General features: G+C 43.2%; 1 protein-coding gene across 1 annotated transcript; it reads left to right on the top strand.

The window, feature by feature from the left end:
* Positions 1 to 2351: 2351 nt before the first annotated feature.
* Positions 2352 to 8750, top strand: Plagl1 (PLAG1 like zinc finger 1). Its single transcript, XM_032894975.1, has 2 exons — positions 2352 to 2537; positions 4508 to 8750. The coding sequence occupies exons 1-2, from the start codon at positions 2386 to 2388 to the stop codon at positions 6102 to 6104; spliced, it is 1749 nt and encodes a 582-aa protein (XP_032750866.1). The 5' UTR covers positions 2352 to 2385; the 3' UTR covers positions 6105 to 8750.
* The last annotated feature ends 9747 nt before the right edge of the window (positions 8751 to 18497 follow it).

Raw genomic sequence — 18497 nt, 5'->3', positions numbered from 1 at the left:
TGAGAGAGAGAGATTCGAATGCAATTTGTAGGTCAAGAGACAGGACAGACTGACTCTCTTCAGGACCGTAGTTGACCAGCTCTGTTGCAATTGTTGATGGCTTTCTAGATAGTAGGCAGTCTATTTTAAGCACCTCGAATTTTTAATGGAGGCAGAGAATTAGCAGTATACAGCTAGTATGAGTTGGGGGAGGGGCGGATGAGAGATAGCATATATATATATATATATATATATATATATATATATATATATATATATACATGATTAGCCTTTGTTTTTAGGAAGAATTTTTGTGGGCGTTTGTGATTACATCAGGAAGACAGTGCAAGTCCCTATGTATGCCCAATATGCAATGATGTTGAGTGGGGTATTAATACTAGGAAACTGAGAACCGCTAGACGCTACAACCCATCAAGAATATTCACAGTGGGGTGGTTGATTAGCCCCATGCTTGAGGGTGAGTTTTGCCTTTCCTGTTAGGCTGGGTATGTTTAACACACAACATAGAAAATCATCAAGACCGAAGTTTTAGAAAAGGCTGTTCTCGAAATACACGTCAAGTACAAGGCGTTTGAGAGGCTTGTTTCGTGTGGAGTTTTTTCTGTCTGGGGAGCCTGAAGTCAGAGGAAATGTGCCTCATTCTTGAGTAAATCACAGCGTCATCTGTCTCTGATTGCACCTGGTCCCAGAAGGCCCAGGGGCGATGGTGCAGATGAAGCTCACACTTGCTGGTGTTTGCAATTGAGAGAAGACGGGACTGTAGGGAGGGGCTGCCAAGCTGTGGTGGTGTGGGACGACTGTAGAAACAGAGAAAATACCGCTTTTCTGTTTCATCCACGATGTGTGGATAAGCAGTGACTCACGAGGGTCACATCGGCAGAGAGACTAAGGCCACAGTTGTTCTTTTGGCCGCTTCTTATCTTCTTTCCACACGTGTCTGCTCCCACGCTGGCCTCTTCTACTTTGAGTTATCGGAGGCCTACGCAGAGGTAGACACCGTGCCTCACTGTCCATTATGCACAGAGCTCAGTAGCTAGGAACCATTAACTATACCACGGCACATAGGTCTTATTCCATAAATACGATGTATTTAGTGATTTATTTTTTTCCCCTTTCAGGTTACAATCACAAATGGAAAGATTATGTCATTGTTTCCGTTGATTGTCCCCCGACAGCCCATATATTATATATTACATATATTATGTGATTATATAAACCAAGAAGCTGGGATTCACGGGAGAACTGGGATATGGACTGGGGAAACTTGCTCCCCTCCCCCGTGTTAATAAAATGGCTGAACTCAATCCCTGTGTTTCAGCAAAACACCCGAGGCTTAATCAGTAGCATAATCCCATGCAAGAAAAGCCCGGCCCTTCCCCTCATCTCTGTGGCTGCTGGAGGCTAACTTAAGATAATTGTGGCGTGGATGGGGGTGGGGAGGGGAATGTTCATATCACATCTCTACTGTAGGAAGTTCCGTTGGGCATACTATTCATATAAAGCATGAGTTGGGGAGGGTAAATTTCCTTAGCTAAAACTTAAAAAAATAAAAAACAATCTGTGTACCTGAACTGACAAATGAGTGATGGGATTACAGAATCCTCCCCACTGGTTCCTCCACCTTGAGTGTTCAGTGCTAATGTAGCTACGGAGGGCGAGAGGGGACGGAGCGTTTTGTACTTTATAGGCTTCTAGGTTTTACAGGCTCACCACGCCAGCACTGCCGGATTCCATGTCTCCATATTCCTGTCTGTATCGGGAACTGGTGCAGAAGTGATCTCACAAACAAATTCACTGAGATATATACAAATGATTCCTTCCCGTCCTCTGAGAGTTTAAACAGGTGTTGGAAACGACCTCTCTTGTGCTCACAGTGCGTGAAGAGGAAAAGCTCATGGTTTTGAATAAGGGGTGGTCATTGTGAATCAGTTAACACACTACCACACGAAGAGGGGGGCTTGCTCCTTCCCACCCCCAACCCCGAGTTGGTCAACCGAGCTGAAAACCATAAAGTTGAGGGAGTCTATGGAGGCAGCGGTTCTTATTAGGAGAGAATGTTTCATGAGCCATTAGAACAGAGGGGGTGGGAAGCGAGAAGGAAGGATGGGTTACCAGGCCAGGCCCATCTGAGCCTCTGAAAGGAACACACTGATTGCAGGCCATTGGCTTTAATGCGGTAGTGCAGGTGCCGGTCGGGGGTACAGTTTTCCAATAGCTGATGTGAGAAAACCGTTCCTCTTCTCTCCTAGATCCCCAGCTATTGTGCTGACCATCCCCTTCCTGCTCCGGATCTCGCCTGGCTGCTAGGCTGTGGTGACTCCCCGACCTTTGTCCCGGCTGGGCACATCAGCACCTCTGAAGAAGAAAGTGTGAGAAGCAGAGGCCATGGCTCCTTTTCGCTGTCAAAAATGCGGCAAGTCCTTCCTCACCCTGGAGAAGTTCACCATCCACAATTATTCCCACACCAGGGAGCGCCCATTCAAGTGCTCCAAGACTGAGTGTGGCAAAGCCTTCGTCTCCAAGTATAAGCTGATGAGGTGAGAGGCTTTAGGAGGCTGTGTACTTTGACTCGGGCCTCTAAGTGTCGGCCCTCAGGGGTCTCACTGAAGGGGAAAGGAAGGCAGGGTATGGGTGCATTCAGCCTTTTAGGCTCTCTTTAAACCCTGTCTTCAGTGATTACCTGAGTATCCAGTACTCCGTTGATGACCTTGACACTTGGAGATGTGGAGTTCAACTTTTGTACTTAGACTTCGTGCACGCACGTTTCTTAGACTTTTCAGAGGCTCCACGGTCTACCAAAGCAGTGATTTTTTTTCTTCACGTGAGTCCTTTAAAAGAGCGTTGGTATATAATATTATTTCTCTAGTGTCAGTTATGTACTCCTCGCTACTGTTAGGTAAGCAGCCTGACTGACAGTTGAGTGCTTTCTGTGTACTTCTTTTGGTATTGCTTGTGTCTCATCTTCACAAAACGACCCCTCAAGCTTCAACCTGCTGATGACTCACACACCAGTGAGAGGATTAGCACCCTGACTTTCGATCTGAGTGGCAGAAGGCCTACATTACCATTCCCTCTCGGGGGTACTGCAGAGGAAGGTACTTAACAGAGACAAAAGGAAGATAGAAATTATGCTCCCGACCTTAAGGGCGTCACTACTGCTGACGATGTAATATAAAAGTTGGTGTTGAAAATAAGACTGAAAATGCCTCCCTGCTTTGCATTTCAAATGTCTTCAGTTGCAGGCCATTCTCTAGTTGTCATAGTAACGGTATCAAGTGCCCACCATGTGCACTGATTGTGTCAAACTCAATTCGTATACATGCAGGCGCCCTTACTTAAACACGGAGGGTAGCGGTGGCTTCAGTGGGGCCATGGTAGGGTACTATGAGAGGCCTGGGGGAGAAAGGACAGTGGGACAACAGATGAATGAATGAGGTAATAGATTATCATAGTACGTAGAATTAGTTAGAAGGACAGTGGTAAGTCAAACGAATGCTTTAAGCACTGTCGAAGAGGTAGTGGTTCGGGAGAAACGATTGAAGTGGAAAGCAGGCCGAAAACAGGAAGCAGTGGCCATTATCCAAGACCCACTGTCCACATCCCAGCCCCTCAGTCTTCCCTGGCCAGAGGCTATACTCTTTGAAGGAACTGGAGAGGACTAAGAGGGCAGGATGCTTAAGGTTCACCTTAAAGGTGGTAGGGCAGCATACCATCCGGTGCCCAGCCACTTCCACCTAAGTAACATTTTATAACCAGAGATGGAGGTGGAATAGCTGACTTGTTAACCAGAGAGAGAATGTGGGTCCCAGCACATTAAACGTCTACTAGGAAGAGACAGCCAAGGGCTGGAAAATCTGAATGAGCACCACGAAGCATCTTGATATGAACTACCTGCTGAATGGATTTAAATTGTGAGATAGATAGATAGATAGATAGATAGATAGATAGATAGATGATAGATGGATGGATGCACTCCGAAAGCGAATTGGAGTACATTAGAGGGCAGGTGGCTATGCCATCCTATATGATACCCGACAGAGATGCATATAAAGGCAGGACTGGCTTACGAACTAATCTCAGTCGATAGAGAAAATCTAAGAGCTGTTGTTAGCGACACCATCTAAACGAGGCACTGATGAGTTCTGTGCAAATCGGGTCAAACTGGGGAGTTTAGAAATGTCTGAAGAGTGTTGTACACCTATTTAACCCTTTCCAAAAATACGCTTCATAACCCCATCGTTTTTTTAAATCTATAGCTAGCAGGAAAGTATAATATGTCAGTCTTTCTTCTAGGTACAAAGTTGAATCTGCCTTTTAGTAACCCTTGGCTTTTTAAATGGTAAAATGTCGTACTCACAGGGGAAAATACAGAAAAGAGTAGTCTATAAAAGCGAAAATGTCACTAAGACCCGTGACGTCTTGATAGTGTTGCCCCCTGCCTTTTCTTCATTCATAAAATAATTCTATTGCAAACTGTAAAGCGTAACCCCCTCCTCTTTGCTTCCAGACACATGGCTACGCACTCTCCCCAGAAGATTCACCAGTGTACTCAATGTTCGAAGACTTTCAACCGGAAGGATCACCTGAAGAATCACCTCCAGACCCACGATCCCAACAAGATGATCTACGCCTGCGAAGATTGTGGCAAGAAATACCACACCATGCTGGGCTACAAGAGGCACGTGGCCCTGCATTCGGCCAGCAGCGGCGATCTCACCTGCGGCGTCTGCACCCTGGAGCTGGGGAGCACCGAGGTCCTGCTGGACCACCTCAAGTCTCACGCGGAAGACAAGGCCCACCACGCGCCCAGGGAGAAGAAACACCAGTGCACCCACTGCGAGAGATGCTTCTACACCCGGAAGGATGTGCGTCGCCACCTGGTGGTCCACACAGGATGCAAGGACTTCCTGTGTCAGTTCTGCGCCCAGAGATTTGGGCGCAAAGACCACCTCACTCGTCACACCAAGAAGACCCACTCCCAGGAGCTGATGCAAGAGAGTCTGCAAGCAGGAGAATACCAGGGCGGTTACCAACCCATTGCGCCTCCGTTCCAGATCAAGGCTGATCCCATGCCTCCTTTCCAGTTAGAAATGCCCCCCGAGAGCGGGCTTGATGGGGTCCTGCCTCCTGAGATTCATGGTCTAGTGCTTGCTTCCCCAGAGGAGGTTCCCCAGCCTATGCTGTCTATGCCGCCAATGCAGCCGATGCCAGAGCAGCCTTTCACTCTGCACCCTGGGGTAGTTCCCTCTACTCCTCCGCCCATCATTCTTCAGGAGCATAAGTACAGCCCAGTTCCTACCTCTTTTGCCCCGTTTGTAAGCATGCCGATGAAAGCAGATCTCAAGGGCTTTTGCAACGTGGGTCTCTTTGAGGAATTTCCTCTGCAAGAGTGTCAGTCGCCTGTCAAGTTCAGTCAGTGCTTTGAGATGGCTAAGGAGGGGTTTGGGAAGGTCACCCTGCCCAAAGAGCTGCTGGTAGATGCTGTAAATATAGCCATTCCTGGCTCTCTGGAGATTTCCTCCCTCTTGGGGTTCTGGCAGCTGCCCCCTCCTCCTCCCCAGAATGGCTTCGTGAATGGCACCATCCCTGTGGGGGCCGGGGAGCCGCTGCCCCATAGGATAACTTGTCTGGCACAGCAGCAGCCACCACCGCTGCTACCTCCGCCGCCGCCGCTGCCGCTGCCAGAGCCGCTGCCCCAGCCACAGCTGCCTCCACAGTTTCAGTTGCAGCTCCAGCCCCAGCCCCAGCTGCAGCCCCAGATGCAGCTGCAGCCTCTACAGCTGCAGCTGCCCCAGCTGCTGCCCCAGCTGCAGCCCGAGCCCGAGCCAGAGCCAGAGCCAGAGGAAGAAGAAGAAGAAGAGGAAGAGATCGAAGAAGAGGAAGAGATCGAGGAAGAGGAAGAGGTCGAACCAGAGGCAGAAGAAGAAGAAGAGGAGGCAGAGGAAGAAGAAGAGGAAGAGGAAGAGGAGCCGCAGCCAGAAGAAGCCCAAATAGCGATGAGCGCGTTGAATATGGGCCAGCCCCCGCTACCCCCGACCCCTCATGTTTTCACAGCTGGCCCCAACACCGCTATCCTGCCCCATTTCCACCACGCGTTCAGATAAATTGGTTTTTTAAGAGGGTGCTTCTCTTCCGGAAGATGTTTCAAGCACCAGTTCCAGTTCCAGACATCAGTTACAGTTTGAAGAGAAGCGTTGGAAAACCAGGAATGGGGTTTCTAGCTTATTGCCATGAGTAGATTGAGGAAAAAGGACTCTCTTAACTGCATGCACTGTGCCAATCCATATATATATATATATCATCCTTAGTATTCATGCTTTGTACCAAACTTAGTGAGTGCGGGCGTAGTCCGTAATCGAACTGCAAGTAGTATCGTATTATTACCCTGATATTGTTAGTCTCATATTATTAGCCTTGTATTATTCTCATATAATCAAAACCAAGATCCAAAACATGAGCTGCTAATTTGTAAATATCGTGTTGAGTGTTAGCCGTCGTAGTGATGTTAGCTGCGTAGTTGCGTGTTAGCACTGCCTAGGAAGGGCACGAGGGCAACGTTGGGCTTCTCCAACTTGGAAGATGTTTTGAAGAGAAGGGGGTGATCTCCGTAGGGCGTTCGTAACTAGGCCGTGTGTTTCTTTTCAGGGACCCGTCTACCTTCAGGATTGGATGTAGTTTAGTCGCTCTTCTTCTTAGCTCGCTTTGTAGTTTGTCCTTCTGGTAGCCTACTGTTGTGTGTCTGTGTGTAGCTTTATATAGGAAAGTTCCGTGTGAAGCTGTCGGTGTCTTCGTTTTCAAAAGTGAATTTTAAATGTATTTTTCAATATTTTTCATGTGATGCTGTACCAATGTGAATTATGACTTCGTTTATCTTAAAGACAAAACTGGTTGTCAGTCATATCTGACAGGAAGAAAGAAATCCCTGTGGGTAGCCAAGTCAAGTGGCCAGCTAATGGGAAGAAGCATCAATCGAAAGTGTTGGCTGACTGGGACACTCGTGATTCTCACAGGACTTTGAGAAAACGTACTGGAATTAAAAAAAAAAAAAAAAGCTTAAGTACATTAGATAAGGATTTTCTTTGCCTAGCTTAACCTACTACTTAAGCCTCTTAAGTTCTGAAGTATTGTGATCAACCAATAGGAAAATGTATCTGTAGTTGATGAATTTCAGTCCTTGTTACTTTGTATCCCAAGAGGTTTGTGTTTTACAATGTAACCGTACTTGTAATCTCAGTTGGTATCTTGCTAATCGATTTGAAAGTGTAAAACCTAACCCTTGAAGACTCTGTATTTCCTTTTTTGAGACTGTATTTCCCAGCATGTATACCCTAACCTTTGAAGACTCTGTATTCTGTTTTTGAGACTTTCTCCCCGCCCCCCAGCATATGTACCCCAACCCTTGAAGACTGTATTTCGTTTTTGAGAACGTATTTCCCAGCATATATACACTAACCCTTGAAGACTCTGTATTTCCTTTTTTGAGACTGTATTTCCCAGCATGTATACCCTAACCTTTGAAGACTCTGTATTTCATTTTTGAGACTGTGTTTCTTAGTATACATACCCTAACCTTTAAAGACTCCATTTTTGAGACTTCCCCCCCCAGCATTTGTACCCTAACCCTTGGAGGCTCTGTATTTTGTTTTTGAGACTTTTTCCCCAGCATATATACACTAACCCTTGAAGACTCTGTATTTCATTTTTGAGACTTTTTCCCCAGCATATATACCCTAACCCTTGAAGACTCTGTATTCCGTTTTTGAGATTTTTTTTACCTCAGCATATATACTCTAACCCTTGAAGACTCTGTATTTCATTTTTGAGACTTTTTTCCCCAGCATATATACCCTAACCTTTGAAGACTCTGTATTTCATTTTTGAGATTTTTTTTCCCTCAGCATATATACCCTAACCCTTGAAGACTCTGTATTCCATTTTTGAGACTTTTTTTCCCAGCATATATACCCTAACCTTTGAAGACTCTGTATTCCATTTTTGAGACTTTTTTTCCCAGCATATATACCCTAACCTTTGAAGACTCTGTATTCCGTTTTTGAGATTTTTTTTACCTCAGCATATATACCGTAACCTTCGAAGACTCTGTATTTCATTTTTGAGACTTTTTTTCCCAGCATATATACCCTAAACTTTGAAGACTCTGTATTCTGTTTTTGAGACTTTTTTCCCAGCATATATACCATAACCTTTGAAGACTCTGTATTCCGTTTTTGAGATTTTTTTCCTTCAGCATATATACCCTAATCTTCGAAGACTCTGTATTTCATTTTTGAGACTTTTTTCCCCAGCATATATACCCTAACCCTTGAAGACTCTGTATTCCATTTTTGAGACTTTTTTTCCCAGCATATATACCCTAACCTTTGAAGACTCTGTATTCCGTTTTTGAGATTTTTTTACCTCAGCATATATACCATAACCTTCGAAGACTCTGTATTCCATTTTTGAGACTTTTTTCCCAGCATATATACCATAACCTTTGAAGACTCTGTATTCCGTTTTTGAGATTTTTTTCCCTCAGCCATATATACCCTAATCTTCGAAGACTCTGTATTTCATTTTTGAGACTTTTTTCCCAGCATATATACCCTAACCCTTGAAGACTCTGTATTCCATTTTTGAGACTTTTTTTCGCAGCATATATACCCTAACCCTTGAAGACTCTGTATTCCATTTTTGAGACTTTTTTCCCAGCATATATACCCTAACCTTTGAAGACTCTGTATTCTGTTTTTTTTGAGACTTTTTTCCCCAGCATATATACCCTAACCTTTGAAGACTCCTGTATTCTGTTTTTTTTTTGAGACTTTTTCCCCAGCATATATACCCTAACCTTTGAAGACTCTGTATTTCATTTTTGAGACTTTTCCCCCAGCATATATACCCTAACCTTTGAAGACTCTGTATTCCATTTTTGAGACTTTTCCCCCACGGCATGTATACCCTACCCTTTGAAGACTCTGGTATTTCATTTTTGAGATTTTTTTCCCCTCAGCATATATACCCTAACCCTTGAAGACTCTGTATTCCATTTTTGAGACTTTTTCCCCCAGCATGTATACCCTAACCTTTGAAGACTCTGTATTTCCCAGCATTTGTACCCTACCCTTGAAGACTCTGTATTTCCCAGCATTTGTACCCTAACCCTTGAAGACCCTGTATTTCGTTTGTAAGACTTTCCCCCAGCATATATATCCTACATATAATAAACGCTAAGCATCTAGCAATCTTTTTGTCTTTTCATTTAGCGACACCAGTGGCATCAACATGGGTTACACTCCCATTGTGCTAGAAAACCTTCCCAGTTCCCTTACCTCCCCTCCTGATCGTTTCTTCTTCTGAAAGTACTTTTCAGCACCCATGGGAACTCTTTTGAATAAGTTATGACTTAAGAAAAACCTATATAAACTCGTGTCACATTCTCACTGATTCTTACGAGGTCGCATGACTTATTTCCGATGCATAAGTCTAGCCACCAGTTTGGTCTGTCATGGACTATCATGATTCAGTTTCACAATAATGTTTACAATTGATTTCTGATACCTCTTAGAAAACTTGTTTCTTATTGGGATTTCTTCAAAAAGCATTCTACCCTTTAGATACAAGGTATTTTATTTTTTTGTTTTGGGGTGTGTGTGTGTGTGTGTGTGTGTGTGTGTGTGTGTGTGTGTGTGTGTTAGCTCTATATGAGTGTGCGAGAGACCAGGAAGACTTGAGTTCATTTGTATATTGAAGAAATTGTGTCATCAAGCCCAAGTTGTGACTGGGTTGAAGCCAGTGACAGTGATATGGGGAAGCTTGCACTATTGGATCACATGTGAAACCAGGGCCCATAAGCCAAGGTTGACCCAAAGTAGACAACGAGGAAGAGAGATAACCTCACAGGATCAAATTCACTGTTGTGAGATATCTTAGTTCCCACAGTTCCCCTCTTCCTCTGGGTGGGAAAGCAGTCTCCCCAGACAATAGTTAACCTCAGCCAAGGTCTGGCTACAGATGCTTCCACAAATACCTTTACATAGGCTACTGTGGTCTGTGGTCCGTTGCAGAAAATACTTGATTTTCCTGTATGTGAAACAATGGCGTTTGGTCCCTATGGTCCAGATCATTGGCATTTCAGTGTGCTGCGCCGGCAGTGGGAGTGGCCTGGGATTCTTCTTGTTGACAAGCTAACAGAGACCATGGCTTAGTGTTCCTAATTAAAGTCCCCCAGTTAAGAAAACGTTCTTACCTAGAAGGTATGAACCAAGTGTGAATGCCTACGGAAGGATGGTTCCTGACCCTTGAGACTCCAAAAAGAAGGAAGAGTTGACTCGGTACCAAGCACAACTCTGTAAACAAAGCAATGATAAAACACACACACACACACACACACACACACACACACACACACACAACCAAGAATAGGAGGCTTCAGGTTTGGCTAAGAGACAAATGTGGCTGGAAGCTGCTCTCTACCTGTCTCAAGTGACCATCGGAAAACAGATACTTAAATTACAGTTCATAACAGTAGCAAAATTACAGTTATGAAGTAGCAATGAAAATAATTTTATGGTCGGGGGTCACCACAACGCGAGGAACTGTATTCATGGGTTGCAGCCTTACGAAGGTTGAGAACCACTGGCTTAAAGCCTTTTTTTTTTTTTTTTTTTTTTTTTTAACAGCAAGAGGGTGTGTTTTCAACCTTTTTCCTCCCCTCCAAGAAATATAATTTGGGCCTGAACATGGTGGTATACATTTTCAGCCCTTGGGAGGCAGAGGCAGCCAGATCTACAGTTTTGATCTCTGCCTACATACAAAATGACACACACACACACACACACACACACACACGTACATACATACCACACGTACATACATATATGTACATATATATGGGTGCATTCAAACTGGTAGACTGGCCTGTCTCAGCCAGTTCTATACTGTGTAGACAGGAACATGCAGAGTGAGAATGGGGGTGCTGGAGAGATAACCCAGTGGTCAAGAGCACTTGCGGCTCTTGGAGAGGATCCCGGTTTGGCTCCCAGCACCCAGATGACTGCTCACAAATGTCTGTAACTCCAGTTCCAGGAGATCCGACACTCTTTTCTGACTTCTGCAGGGCATGAGGCATGCATGTAGTACCTGTACATGCCACATATAACTTTCGCCCACGTTATGCACATTAAATAAACTAACAAAAAATCATAGCATTAAAAACAAAGTAGGAATAATTACCAACTATAGTTTAATAGGTGCACATATAAAAAAAAAGGATGTCATGGTTTTTACATAGAATGAAATGGGTTGAAAGCCGATGTCCCTATCAGACAACTAAGGTTCTCTAATGACTAGTTCACAAAAGGATATAAATATCAAAAACACATTGTCATTCTTAAATGTCTTAAGGACACTTCAAGCAAACCTTCCATCTTTAAACCAGACTTAATTTAATGACTTAACCAGTCAATTTAGTGACTTTTGAAAAATGTCAAAAGGGCAAATAAAGTTGAGAGGTAATAATGTCACTTGTTCTGAACGATGCCAGACAAGAACAGACATTTCTGGCCTTCTGTGGTGGTGTTTCTGGGTGACTAAACATCCAGGCTGCAGAGCTCCAGGAAGCCATTCTGAAGATAGAAAGAGAAAGGACATGAATATTACCTCAGTTTCCACATGGAAAAGGTTAGGTGACCTGGGCCTTTGAAGTCCTGGGATACATGTTGCCTACTTAGTCTCTGTGCCAACCTGCAGACCCTGAGATACCTGGTCCCTCAACTTAAATCACAGCAGACTCATTACACACACTCAGCAGATCTATCCACGATGAAGATGTTTGAGTCTGTGGATGTGAGCAGAAGATATCTTTTTCGGGGAGGTATATTTGTAAAAACCCGCAGACCCAGTGGCTTCCAGGTCAAAGGGAAGGAGCATTCCCTTTCCTAAACAGCCATGACATAAACAGGACTATGGAAATAGCTGAGTGAACTACTTGATTCGTGAGCATGAGGATATGATTCTAAACTTCAGAACCTATGCTTTTTAAAAAAGCAAGCCAGGAATGGTGTAATTCGTTTATAATCCTAGGGCTGGGGGACAGAAATAGGTGGCTCCCTGGTGTTCGATAGCCAGCTAGCCTAGTTCCTTCCATCCCACGACACTGCTTCAAAAGCAGAGTCAGCTGGTACGGGAAGAATGAGACCTGGGCTTGTCCTTTGACTTCCCCGTGCACAGGCACACTTCACACTCACACACCTGTACCCACACTTTAATACGCACGCACGAAAGAAACTCTAGGTATCCTTACAAACCACAAGCCCAACAAGCAGTTTCAAAGGAACACTTTGTCAGGCCTTCTCAGGGCTTGCTTTCTCTCGGCCCCTTCTCTCACTTGGACCCTGGACACATGACCGGTGGCACTGGGAGACCTGTATGTGGCTTTGTGCTTACCTGACCTCTAGGAGTTAATTCCTCCAGAAGCAGGATCCGAGGCTAATCCTTTGTAGACATATTTCTTTTTTTTTTTTTTTTTATTAACTTGAGTATTTCTTATGTACATTTGGCAAACATCCCTTCCTCCCCCCTTCCTTATGGGTGTTCCCCTCCCCACCCTCCCCATTGCCGCCCTCCCCCGACAGTCTAGTTCACTGGGGGTTCAGTCTTAGCAGGACCCAGGGCTTCTCCTTCCACTGGTGCTCTTACTAGGATATTCATTGCTACCTATGAGGTCAGAGTCCAGGGTCAGCCCATGTATAGTCTTTAGGTAGTGGCTTAGTCCCTGGAAGCTCTGGTTGCTTGGCATTGTTGTACATATGGAGTCTCAAGCCCTTCAAGCTCTTCCAGTTCATTCTCTGATTCCTTCAACAGGGGTCCCGTTCTCAGTTCAGTGGTTTGCTGCTGGCATTCGCCTCTGTATTTGCTGTATTCTGGCTGTGTCTCTCAGGAAAGATCTACATCCGGCTCCTGTCGGTCTGCACTTCTTTGCTTCATCCATCTTGTCTAATTGGGTGGCTCTATATGTATGGGCCACATGTGGGGCAGGCTCTGAATGGGTGTTCCTTCAGTCTCTGTTTTAATCTTTGCCTCTCTCTTCCCTGCCACGGGTATTCTTGTTCCCCTTTTAAAGAAGGAGTGAAGCCTTCACATTTTGATCATCCGTCTTGAGTTTCATTCATTCTAGGCCACTAGGGTAATTCAAGCGTTTGGGCTAATAGCCACTTATCAGTGAGTGCATACCATGTATGTCTTTCTGTGATTGGGTTAGCTCACTCAGAATGATATTTTCCAGTTCCAACCATTTGCCTCACAATTTCATAAAGTCGTTGTTTTTGATAGCTGAGTAATATTCCATTGTGTAGATGTACCACATTTTCTGTATCCATTCCTCTGTTGAAGGGCATCTGGGTTCTTTCCAGCTTCTGGCTATTATAAATAAGGCTGCGATGAACATAGTGGAGCACGTGTCTTTTTTATATGTTGGGGCATCTTTTGGGTATATGCCCAAGAGAGGTATAGCTGGATCCTCAGGCAGTTCAATGTCCAATTTTCTGAGAAACCTCCAGACTGATTTCCAGAATGGTTGTACCAGTCTGCAACCCCACCAACAATGGAGGAGTGTTCCTCTTTCTCCGCATCCTCGCCAGCATTTGCTGTCACCTGAGTTTTTGATCTTAGCCATTCTCACTGGTGTGAGGTGAAATCTCAGGGTTGTTTTGATTGCATTTCCCTGATGATTAAAGATGTTGAACATTTCTTTAGGTGTTTCTCAGCCATTCGGCATTCCTCAGCTGTGAATTCTTTGTTTAGCTCTGAACCCCATTTTTTAATAGGGTTATTTGTCTCCCTCTTGGTCTAACTTTTGAGTTCTTTGTATATTTTTTGGATATAAGGCCTCTATCTGTTGTAGGATTGGTAAAGATCTTTTCCCAATCTGTTGGTTGCCGTTTGTCCTGACCACAGTGTCCTTTGCCTTACAGAACTTTGTACTTTTATGAGATCCCATTTGTCGATTCTTGATCTTAGAGCATAAGCCATTGGTGTTTTGTTCAGGAAATTTTTCCAGTGCCCATGTGTTCCAGATGCTTCCCTAGTTTTTCTTCTATTAGTTTGAGTGTGTCTGGTTTGATGTGGAGGTCCTTGATCCACTTGGACTTAAGCTTTGTACAGGGTGATAAGCATGGATCGATCTGCATTCTTCTACATGTTGACCTCCAGTTGAACCAGCACCATTTGCTGAAAATGCTATCTTTTTCCATTGGATGGATTTGGCTCCTTTGTCAAAAATCAAGTGACCATAGGTGTGGGGTTCATTTCTGGGTCTTCAATTCTATTCCATTGGTCTATCTGTCTGTCTCTGTACCAATACCATGCAGTTTTATTACAATTGCTCTGTAATACTGCTTGAGTTCAGGGATAGCGATTCCCCAGAAGTCCTTTTTATTGTTGAGCATAGTTTTAGCTATCCTGGGTTTTTGTTATTCCAGATGAATTTGCAAATTGTTCTGTCTAACTCTTTGAAGAATTGGATTGGTATTTTGATGGGGATTGCATTGAATCTGTAGATAAAGGCAGAATGGCCATTTTTACTATATTAATCCTGCCAATCCATGAGCATGGGAGATCTTTCCATCTTCTGAGGTCTTCTTCAATTTCTTTCTTCAAGTCTTGAAGTTCTTGTTGTACAAATCTTTTTACTTGCTTGGTTAAAAGTCACACCGAGGTACTTTATATTATTTGGGTCTATTATGAAGGGTGTCGTTTCCCTAATTTCTTTCTCGGCTTGTTTCTCTTTTGTGTAGAGGAAGGCTACTGATTTATTTGAGTTAATTTTATACCCAGCCACTTTGCTGAAGTTGTTTATCAGCTTTAGTAGTTCTCTGGTGGAACTTTTGGGATCACTTAAATATACTATCATATCATCTGCAAATAGTGATATTTTGACTTCTTCTTTTCGATCTGTATCCCCTTGACCTCCTTTTGTTGTCTGATTGCTCTGGCTAGAACTTCAAGAACTATATTGAATAAGTAGGGAGAGAGTGGGCAGCCTTGTCTAGTCCCTGATTTTAGTGGGATTGCTTCAAGTTTCTCTCCATTTAGTTTAATGTTAGCCACTGGTTTGCTGTATATGGCTTTTACTATGTTTAGGTATGGGCCTTGGATTCCTATTCTTTCCAGGACTTTTATCATGAAGGGGTGTTGAATTTTGTCAAATGCTTTCTCAGCATCTAATGAAATGATCATGTGGTTTTGTTCTTTCAGTTTGTTTATATAATGGATCACGTTGATGGTTTTCCGTATATTAAACCATCCCTGCATGCCTGGGATGAAGCCTACTTGATCATGGTGGATGATTGTTTTGATGTGCTCTTGGATTCGGTTTGCCAGAATTTTTTATTGAGTATTTTTTGTCGATGTTCATAAGGGAAATTGGTCTGAAGTTCTCTTTCTTTGTTGGGTCTTTGTGTGGTTTAGGTATAAAATGGTGTGGCTTCATAGAAGGAGTTCGGTAGTGCTCCATCTGTTTCAATTTTGTGGAATAGTTTGGATAATATTGGTATGAGGTCTTCTATGAAGGTCTGATAGAATTCTGCACTAAACCCGTCTGGACCTGGGCTCTTTTTTTGGTTGGGAGTCCTTTAATGATTTTTCTATTTCCTTAGGAGTTATGGGGTTGTTTAACTGGTTTATCTGTTCCTGATTTAACTTGGTACCTGGTATCTGTCTAGGAAATTGTCCATTTCCTGCAGATTTTTCAAGTTTTGTTGAGTATAGGCTTTTATAGTAAGTTCTGATGATATTTTGAATTTCCTCTGAATCTGTAGTTATGTCTCCCTTTTCATTTCTGATTTTGTTAATTTGGACACACTCTCTGTGTCCTCTCGTTAGTCTGGCTAAGGGTTTATCTATCTTGTTGATTTTCTCAAAGAACCAACTTTTGGTTCTGTTGATTCTTTCTATGGTCCTTTTGTTTCTACTTGGTTGATTTGGCTCTGAGTTTGATTATTTCCTGCCTTCTACTCCTCCTGGGTGTATTTGCTTCTTTTTTCTAGAGCTTTTGGGTGTGCTGTCAAGCTGCTCACATATGCTCTTTCCTGTTTCTTTCTGCAGGCACTCGGCGCTATGAGTTTTCCTCTTAGCACAGCTTTCATCGTGTCCCATAAGTTTGGGTATGTTGTACCTTCATTTTCATTAAATTCTAAAAAGTTTTTTAATTTCTTTCTTTATTTCTTCCTTGACCAGGTTATCATTGAGTAGAGCATTGTTCAATTTCCACGTATATGTGGGCATTCTTCCCTTATTGTTATTGAAGACCAGCTTTTAGGCCGTGGTGGTCCGATATACGCATGGGATTATTTCTATCTTTCTGTACCTGTTGAGGCCCGTTTTTTGACCAATTATATGGTCAATTTTGGGAAAATACCATGAGGAGCTGAGAAGAAGTATATCCTTTTTGTATTAGGGTAGAAACGTTCTATAAATATCCGTTAAGTCCATTTGGCTCATGACTTCTCTTAGTCTGTCTACGTCTCTGTTTAATTTCTGTTTCCATGATCTGTCCATTGATGAGAGTGGGGTGTTGAAGTCTCCTACTATTATTGTGTGAGGTGCAATGTGTGTTTTGAGCTTTAGTAAGGTTTCTTTTACGTATGTAGGTGCCCTTGTATTTGGGGCATAGATATTTAGGATTGAGAGTTCATCTTGGTGGATTTTTCCTTTGATAAATATAAAGTGTCCTTCCTTATCTTTTTTGATGACTTTTAGTTGAAAATTGACTTTATTTGATATTAGAATGGCTACTCCAGCTTGCTTCTTCCGACCATTTGCCTGGAAAGTTGTTTCCCAGCCTTTCACTCTGAGGTAGTGTCTGTCTTTGTCTCTGAGGTGTGTTTCCTGTAGGCAGCAGAATGCAGGGTCCTCGTTGCGTATCCAGTTTGTTAATCTATGTCTTTTTATTGGGGAGTTGAGGCCATTGATGTTGAGAGATATTAAGGAATAGTGATTATTGCTTCCTGTTATATTCATACGTGGATGTGTTATGTTTGTGTGCTTTTCTTCTCTTTGTTTTGTTGCCAAAACGATTAGTTTCTTGCCTCTTCTTGGGTATAGCTTGCCTCCTTATGTTGGGCTTTACCATTTATTATCCTTTGTAGTGCTGGATTTGTAGAAAGATATTGTAAAATTTGGTTTTTGTCATGGAATATCTTGGTTTCTCCATCTATGTTAATTGGAGAGTTTTGCAGGATACAGTAGCCTGGGCTGGCATTTGTGTTCTCTTAGGGTCTGTATGACATCAGTCCAGGATCTTCTGGCCTTCATAGTTTCTGGCCCGAAAAGTCTGGTGTGATTCTAATAGGTCTGCCTTTATATGTTACTTGACCTTTTTCCCTTACTGCTTTTAATATTCTTTCCTTATTTTGTGCGTTTGGTGTTTTGACTATTATGTGACGGGAGGTGTTTCTTTTCTGGTCGAATCTATTTGGAGTTCTGTAGGCTTCTTGTATGCCTATGGGTATCTCTTTTTTTAGGTTAGGGAAGTTTTCTTCTATGATTTTGTTGAAGATATGTACTGGTCCTTTGAGCTGGGAGTCTTCACTCTCTTCTATACCTATTATCCTTAGGTTTGATCTTCTCATTGAGTCCTGGATTTCCTGTATGTTTTGGACCAGTAGCTTTTTCCGCTTTACATTATCTTTGACAGTTGAGTCAATGATTTCTATGGAATCTTCTGCTCCTGAGATTCTCTCTTCCATCTCTTGTATTCTGTTGGTAAAGCTTGTATCTACAGCTCCTTGTCTCTTCTTTTGGTTTTCTATATCCAGGGTTGTTTCCATGTGTTCTTTCTTGATTGCTTCTATTTCCATTTTTAATTCCTTCCACTGTTTGATTGTGTTTTCCTTTAATTCTTTCAGGGATTTTTGTGTCTCCTCTGTATGGGCTTCTACTTGTTTATTTATGTTTTCCTGGAATTCTTTCATGCATTTTTGCGATTCCTCTCTGTAGGCTTCTACTTGTTCTCTAAGGGAGTTCATCATGTCTTTCTTGAAGTTCTCCAGCATCATGATCAAATATGATTTTGAATCTAGATCTTGCTTTTCTGGTGTGTTTGGATATTCCATGTTTGTTTTGATGGGAGAATTGGGCTCCGATGGTGCCATGTAGTCTTGGTTTCTGTTGCTTGGGTTCCTGCGCTTGCCTCTCGCCATCAGATTATCTCTAGTGTTACTTTGTTCTGCTATTTCTGACAGTGGCTAAACTGTCCTATAGGCCTGTGTGTCAGGAGTGCTGTAGACCTGTTTTCCTCTCTTTCAGTCAGTTATGGGGACAGAGTGTTCTGCTTTCGGGCGTGTAGTTTTTCCTTTCTACAGGTCTTCAGCTGTTCCTGTGGACCTGTGCCTTGAGTTCACCAGGCAAGTCACTTGCAGCAGATAAGTTAGTCTTACCTGTGGCCCCGAGGCTCGAGTTCGCTTGCGGGGTTCTGCCCCACGGGCTGCGTTTTTCCC

Source organism: Rattus rattus, chromosome 2, assembly GCF_011064425.1.
Source record: "Rattus rattus isolate New Zealand chromosome 2, Rrattus_CSIRO_v1, whole genome shotgun sequence".
NCBI lineage: Eukaryota > Metazoa > Chordata > Mammalia > Rodentia > Muridae > Rattus > Rattus rattus.
The sequence above is the reverse complement of the archived record's forward strand: the minus strand, read 5'-3'. Positions and strand labels throughout refer to the sequence as shown.